Source organism: Glandiceps talaboti, chromosome 16 (genome assembly GCF_964340395.1).
Source record: "Glandiceps talaboti chromosome 16, keGlaTala1.1, whole genome shotgun sequence".
Taxonomy (NCBI): Eukaryota; Metazoa; Hemichordata; class Enteropneusta; family Spengelidae; genus Glandiceps; species Glandiceps talaboti.
In genome coordinates this window covers 20,792,402-20,801,212 of record NC_135564.1, presented here as the reverse complement: position 1 = coordinate 20,801,212, position 8,811 = coordinate 20,792,402, and the positions used below count along the sequence as shown (strand labels likewise).

The 8,811-nt window shown below is 33.6% G+C and overlaps 1 protein-coding gene across 2 annotated transcripts in view; it reads right to left on the bottom strand.

Moving 5' to 3' along the window:
* Window positions 1-6,551: 6,551 nt before the first annotated feature.
* LOC144447525 (proline-serine-threonine phosphatase-interacting protein 2-like) overlaps window positions 6,552-8,811 on the bottom strand; it is a 41,818-nt gene continuing 39,558 nt past the window's right edge. For both annotated transcript variants that reach the window (XM_078137571.1, XM_078137572.1), the window contains exon 12: window positions 6,552-7,390. In XM_078137571.1, the coding sequence (XP_077993697.1) occupies window positions 7,238-7,390 (153 nt within the window). In that variant the 3' untranslated portion in view covers window positions 6,552-7,237. The remainder of the gene's footprint in view (window positions 7,391-8,811) is intronic.

Sequence of the window (8,811 nt, the reverse complement as noted above, 5' to 3'; positions counted from 1 at the left end):
TTACTAATTCATTGGTAAGGGTATCTTAAAGACATTACTAATTCATTGGTAAGGGTATCTTACAGACATATTACTAATTCATTGGTAAGGGTATCTTAAAGACATTACTAATTCATTGGTAAGGGTATCTTAAAGACATTACTAATTCATTGGTAAGGGTATCTTACAGACATTACTAATTCATTGGTAAGGGTATCTTACAGACATTACTAATTCATTGGTAAGGGTATCTTAAAGACATTACTAATTCATTGGTAAGGGTATCTTACAGGCATTACTAATTCATTGGTAAGGGTATCTTAAAGACATTACTAATTCATTGGTAAGGGTATCTTAAAGACATTACTAATTCATTGGTAAGGGTATCTTAAAGACATATTACTAATTCATTGGTAAGGGTATCTTACAGACATATTACTAATTCATTGGTAAGGGTATCTTACAGACATATTACTAATTCATTGGTAAGGGTATCTTAAAGACATTACTAATTCATTGGCAAGGGTATCTTACAGGCATTACTAATTCATTGGTAAGGGTATCTTACAGACATATTACTAATTCATTGGTAAGGGTATCTTAAAGACATTACTAATTCATTGGTAAGGGCATCTTACAGACATTACTAATTCATTGGTAAGGGTATCTTACAGACATTACTAATTCATTGGTAAGGGTATCTTACAGACATATTACTAATTCATTGGTAAGGGTATCTTAAAGACATTACTAATTCATTGGTAAGGGTATCTTACAGACATTACTAATTCATTGGTAAGGGTATCTTAAAGACATTACTAATTCATTGGTAAGGGTATCTTACAGGCATTACTAATTCATTGGTAAGGGTATCTTAAAGACATTACTAATTCATTGGTAAGGGTATCTTACAGACATTACTAATTCATTGGTAAGGGTATCTTAAAGACATTACTAATTCATTGGTAAGGGTATCTTACAGACATATTACTAATTCATTGGTAAGGGTATCTTACAGACATTACTAATTCATTGGTAAGGGTATCTTACAGACATATTACTAATTCATTGGTAAGGGTATCTTAAAGACATTACTAATTCATTGGTAAGGGTATCTTACAGACATTACTAATTCATTGGTAAGGGTATCTTAAAGACATTACTAATTCATTGGTAAGGGTATCTTACAGGCATTACTAATTCATTGGTAAGGGTATCTTAAAGACATTACTAATTCATTGGTAAGGGTATCTTACAGGCATTACTAATTCATTGGTAAGGGTATCTTAAAGACATTACTAATTCATTGGTAAGGGTATCTTAAAGACATTACTAATTCATTGGTAAGGGTATCTTAAAGACATTACTAATTCATTGGTAAGGGTATCTTACAGACATATTACTAATTCATTGGTAAGGGTATCTTACAGACATATTACTAATTCATTGGTAAGGGTATCTTAAAGACATTACTAATTCATTGGCAAGGGTATCTTACAGGCATTACTAATTCATTGGTAAGGGTATCTTACAGACATTACTAATTCATTGGTAAGGGTATCTTACAGACATTACTAATTCATTGGTAAGGGTATCTTACAGACATATTACTAATTCATTGGTAAGGGTATCTTACAGACATTACTAATTCATTGGTAAGGGTATCTTAAAGACATTACTAATTCATTGGTAAGGGTATCTTACAGACATATTACTAATTCATTGGTAAGGGTATCTTACAGACATTACTAATTCATTGTTAAGGGTATCTTACAGGCATTACTAATTCATTGGTAAGGGTATCTTACAGACATATTACTAATTCATTGGTAAGGGTATCTTAAAGACATTACTAATTCATTGGTAAGGGTATCTTACAGACATTACTTATTCATTGGTAAGGGTATCTTAAAGACATTACGAATTCATTGGTAAGGGTATCTTACAGACATATTACTAATTCATTGGTAAGGGTATCTTACAGACATTACTAATTCATTGGTAAGGGTATCTTAAAGACATTACTAATTCATTGGTAAGGGTATCTTACAGACATATTACTAATTCATTGGTAAGGGTATCTTAAAGACATTACTAATTCATTGGCAAGGGTATCTTACAGACATTACTAATTCATTGGTAAGGGTATCTTACAGACATTACTAATTCATTGGTAAGGGCATCTTACAGACATATTACTAACTCATTGGTAAGGGTATCTTAAAGACATTACTAATTCATTGGTAAGGGTATCTTACAGACATATTACTAATTCATTGGTAAGGGTATCTTAAAGACATTACTAATTCATTGGTAAGGGTATCTTAAAGACATTACTAATTCATTGGTAAGGGTATCTTAAAGACATTACTAATTCATTGGTAAGGGTATCTTAAAGACATTACTAATTCATTGGTAAGGGTATCTTAAAGACATTACTAATTCATTGGTAAGGGTATCTTAAAGACATTACTAATTCATTGGTAAGGGTATCTTACAGACATATTACTAATTCATTGGTAAGGGTATCTTACAGACATTACTAATTCATTGGTAAGGGTATCTTACAGACATTACTAATTCATTGGTAAGGGTATCTTAAAGACATTACTAATTCATTGGTAAGGGTATCTTACAGACATATTACTAATTCATTGGTAAGGGTATCTTACAGACATATTACTAATTCATTGGTAAGGGTATCTTAAAGACATTACTAATTCATTGGTAAGGGTATCTTACAGACATATTACTAATTCATTGGTAAGGGTATCTTACAGACATTACTAATTCATTGGTAAGGGTATCTTACAGACATTACTAATTCATTGGTAAGGGTATCTTAAAGACATTACTAATTCATTGGTAAGGGTATCTTACAGACATATTACTAATTCATTGGTAAGGGTATCTTACAGACATATTACTAATTCATTGGTAAGGGTATCTTACAGACATATTACTAATTCATTGGTAAGGGTATCTTACAGACATATTACTAATTCATTGGTAAGGGCATCTTACAGACATTACTAATTCATTGGTAAGGGTATCTTACAGACATATTACTAATTCATTGGTAAGGGTATCTTACAGACATATTACTAATTCATTGGTAAGGGTATCTTACAGACATATTACTAATTCATTGGTAAGGGTATCTTACAGACATTACTTATTCATTGGTAAGGGTATCTTACAGACATTACTAATTCATTTGTAAGGGTATCTTACAGACATTACTAATTCATTGGTAAGGGTATCTCAATCATTCACAACATTATGAGGCTTTCACACATTTTATCTATTTTTTGTTTCATAACAATTTATTATCAAGTCTTGGTGGACTAAAGTTTCGTTTAATATAAAGCAGAATAACATATCTAAATAATAGAGCTTGGAGAGGACCCTATGATTTATACACAAATCATAGAGCTTGGAGAGGACCCTAGGATTTATACACAAATCATAGAGCTTGGAGAGGACCCTAGGATTTATACACAAATCATAGAGCTTGGAGAGGACCCTAGGATTTATACACAAATCATAGAGCTTGGAGAGGACGCTAGGATTTATACACAAATCATAGAGCTTGGAGAGGACCCTAGGATTTATATACAAATCATAGAGCTTGGAGAGGACCCTAGGATTTATACACAAATCATAGAGCTTGGAGAGGACCCTAGGATTTATACACAAATCATAGAGCTTGGAGAGTACCCTAGGGTTTATACACAAATCATAGAGCTTGGAGAGGACGCTAGGATTTATACACAAATCATAGAGCTTGGAGCGGACGCTAGGATTTATACACAAATCATAGAGCTTGGAGAGGACCCTAGGATTTATACACAAATCATAGAGCTTGGAGAGGACCCTAGGATTTATACACAAATCATAGAGCTTGGAGAGGAGGCTAGGATTTATACACAAATCATAGAGCTTGGAGAGGACCCTAGGATTTATACACAAATCATAGAGCTTGGAGCGGACCCTAGGATTTATACACAAATCATAGAGCTTGGAGAGGACGCTAGGATTTATACACAAATCATAGAGCTTGGAGAGGACGCTAGGATTTATACACAAATCACAAACATTGTGAATTCCTTTATTCTTTACAACACTCGGTCTTTGAGTAAAAAGAAGTTATTTTAAGTTTAGGAAATTCTTATTGCATGGTACATGAAATATTTTCTCCTTGTAAGGGTCTGAATGGGAGTATTACATAAAATGAGTTGTAACTCTACTGCTATTCTTAAAGTCTAGAAAATAGAAATGCAACTTAGGAACAAATATAGTTCAAGTGGCAGCAACAGGGGCTTCTATAATTTTAGCACTCAGTACACTGTATTAGGTATGCATGGGGGGAATAAGATGCTGACAATCACGCTAGAATCACAGATGATCACATGATAGTCACATGATCACACTGGAATCACATGATGATCACTCTGGAATCACATGATAATGTGTGACAGCATTTTTTTATAGATGAATTTATCTTCACTACTGCTTTCACAAGTTTAACCACATAATTACTAAATAATGATAATTATATAATTCATAAAATATATGCAAAGACTTAAATAACAAGAAGAAAAACTTGAATGTTTACAAAATTCAATTCGCATTTTCATGGTTTGTTTTACAACTAAACTCATGTAGTTTGTGTGCTCAGAACAAAACAAAACTTTGAACTTATAACACAGTTGTAATACAATAAACAACAACAACAACAACAATAATAATAACAATTGCACAGCCTCTGACACATTTCAAACATAAACAATTCCTACCATTATGGATACAATGACTATACATAGCAATTTTAAAGAAACTCCTGATCAAATGAAGTCTGTCACTTTTTAGTCTTTACAAGATGACTTTAGTTTCATCATGAAATGTTACATAATTTCTAAAGCTGATTGAATGTTGTCAAGTGAGTGATATACCCTCTCACTAGCAATTCATATATGAATATCAGTATCATACCTTGGTTGCTAAAATAAAATAAAATAAAAATTACACTTAGTTTTTAGATACTTTTCAGTATCCAAGCTCTTTGTCTATATTCTAATACCTCTACCACAGTGTGTTAATTCAGATTAAATACTATGGTATGCTTTCACGAGTATTATGTCATGCATTTAATACACTTAGTTACTTAGTTACAGATTGTGTCATATAAAATCACTACTATCAAAAAATGATGCATATTTACTCCCCACGATGCTGGAAGTTTACAAGACTCAAAGTTTGTACTGTACATAAAATACACCAAATACTACCTCTATAAGGATATACTGTATAATATTACAATTCTTAAAAGTGTATATATGGCATGCTACTAGTTGCTATGGATACTGTATTGTTTGTTTAACACACTGAGTAAATGTTCCAACATGAGAATGCTGGGATACAATTCAAGTCAAATCTTTTTCATTGCGTTATACATATTGTTATCCCTTGTCAGAATTTAAACATTTCAATTTCAATAAAACAATGCTAAAAATAAAGTGGCATTTCTATACAAATTTGTTTGTCAATTATTCATTGACAAATGACTGACACATATTAATTTGACTGCTGTGTGTGTGTGTGTGTATGTGTGTGTGTGTATGTGTGTGTATGTATGTGTGTGTGTGTGTGAGTGTGTATGTGTGTGTGTGTGTGTGTGTATGCATGTACCGTATGTGTATGTATGTATGTATGTATGTATGTATGTATGTATGTATGTATGTATGTATGTATGTATGTATGTATGTATGTATGTGTGTGTATGTATGTGTGTGTATGTATGTATGTATGTATGTATGTATGTTATTATGTATGTATGTATATGTATGTATGTATGTATGTATGTGTGTGTATGTATGTATGTATGTATGTATGTATGTACATGTATGTATGTATGTATGTATGTATGTATGTATGTATGTATGTATGTATGTATGTATGTATGTATGTATTCTGCATATCTGAATTGATAGCACCATTTAATTGATTGGTTAATATTTTAGTCTTTATAAGTGTTTTTTAGACCACAATATCATTCATACCCCAATTGCCTAACTAAACTAGATGATACAACAAGTTCATCATCATAGCTGCCTAGGGCTCTGTATTCATTCAGTTACTTCTTAGTATACTGTAAACCTACATATTTTCAGCACTAGAAAATTTTGCGATTTCATAGTCTTTAGCTAATTCTCAAAGACAAATTTTTACTAATCACCAGACTGGGTACATTGTGTTCATGTACAAGAAGGCATTTTAGTCACTACTTATTTTTACTAATTACGAGACTGGTACATTGTGTTCATGTACAAGAAGGCATTTTAGTCACTACTTATTGTTGCGTTTTTTTTTGTTTTCAAGTGAAATTAGCGAAAGTAAGTCTTTAGCGAAAATGTCTAGGTCTACAGTATCACTTTATACAAGAATTACTATAATCTAAGTAACTGTCATAAATCAGGATATCATTTGATTGTTTTTTTACAAGGTTCATTGTAATAATAATATAGTATCAAAGTTTGTCATTGCAAAAATATACATTGATTTGATTGCATAGAAAGATTATTAAGTTTGATTTGTACAATTAAAATTTGAATATTGCCCTGAATGATTTGTAGGAAGTCAGAAATTATGGCACACATGTACTAAACACTGTCTACATTCAGTTCAGAATGTTTGTTGACACATTTGTCAGCTTAGCTGTGTTGTCACTAAATATCTATTAGGTGTCTTTGACAGCCTTGTTATCTCAATATTTTTCACCTTTCATGTATACCTTTGGTAAAATGACAAATCATAACAGTGCACTAGCTGTTTAATATACACATGAATTCAACTTCAAGCTAGGGAGTTGGGATTAGGGATAAATTACAAATAGGTGTATGGTAAGGCCCCCTAAGTTAAATGTGATTTGGGGAATTTGCCATAAATGGCCACTCGGGGAAATGTGATGTTCTATAACTGAATGACATGAAATGATTTCATCATTTTTACACTGTAAAGTAATTTTTTGAACTGGGTGGCAACTGATGTCAAATTCTTATAACTTCAGGAGTACCTTGCATCTTCCATCAGTTTTGCAAATCATATTACTTGTTATACCTGTATAAAGTTCATTGAAAATATCACTGCCTAGCCGGCCTTACCAACCATTTATATTACTTTGTACTTCTATACTATCAACATAATACAATTAATTCACATCAAAACGATAACAAACAAAGAAATTATCATTTTTTCACTATAGAAGGGTCGAATCTGGAGGTGCTTCTTCCACATATGTTGCCGGAAACATTCCTCTCCTTCCATTGCACATTCCTTCCCACCAATTTTCATCTGAGGAATCTGAAACTCTTATAATATCTCCTTTCTTGAATGATATCTCTCTGTTTCCCTGTGGTAGTCAAGATTACAGATAGTTAGATTGTCAATGTGGTATATAACTTGATTGCCAAGACTGGACAACATATCCATCCCTGGTAATAAGTCATTTGGGCAATGTATCAGAACAACTGTCCCTTCTTAATACCACACTTGACAGCCAATGATAGCTAACAAATGCCTGCCAATTACTAACATGTCAATCTAACAGTAAGAGACATGAGATCTATCTATCTATCTATCTATCTATCTATCTATCTATCTATCTATCTATCTATCTATCTATCTATCCATCCATCCATCCATCCATCCATCCATCTATCCATCCATACATACATCCATCCATCCATCCATCCATCCATCCATCCATCCATTAAATAGACAGACAGTAAGCAATATGAGACAGCCAATGATAGCTAACAAATACCTGTCATTTCCCTCTGTGTCATGAATGTATACAGCAAATCACAATATACATTGTAATCTGGCCAAAATGATGGATATACTACCAACAAGTACAAAAATGTAAGCGTTTCAATTCGGTAGCAGATGTTTGTTTTTTTATCTCCTGCAGTGATATAAAATGCAACATAAAGTGCATGTGCAAGATCAGTAGCCCCATCTATATTGTATGGTAATCCTACCTGAGCTGAGGTAGGATTTATGATAGTTTGAAGCCTGTGTAGACACAAACACATCCTGAACCTGTCCTGAAACCCTCCTGACCTCGATTCCATTGTCGCACTAAAACTTATAGACTGTAAGATACGTCGTGACGTTTCGCCCTCACCGGCCTCCTCTCACGCCGATGTTTGAGGGCGCCCCGTCACGGCGTACCTTACAGACTATAAAACTTAAAAGAGATATTTATGCAATTAACTTTCTTCTGACCCTATTATGTTGTTTCGCTCATTAAGTCTAGATGGGGCTAATACAGACTACCTCAGGTAAGATGACCCAAGTCTAGATGGGGCTAATACAGACTACCTCAGGTAGGATGACCTAAGTCTAGATGGGGCTAATACAGACTACCTCAGGTAAGATGACCTAAGTCTAGATGGGGCTAATACAGACTACCTCAGGTAGGATGACCTAAGTCTAGATGGGGCTAATACAGACTACCTCAGGTAGGATGACCCAAGTCTAGATGGGGCTAATACAGACTACCTCAGGTAAGATGACCGAAGTCTAGATGGGGCTAATACAGACTACCTCAGGTAGGATGACCTAAGTCTAGATGGGGCTAATACAGACTACCTCAGGTAGGATGACCTAAGTCTAGATGGGGCTAATACAGACTACCTCAGATAGGATGACCCAAGTCTAGATGGGGCTAATACAGACTACCTCAGGTAGGATGACCTAAGTCTAGATGGGGCTAATACAGACTACCTCAGGTAGGATGACCCAAGTCTAGATGGGGCTAATACAGAC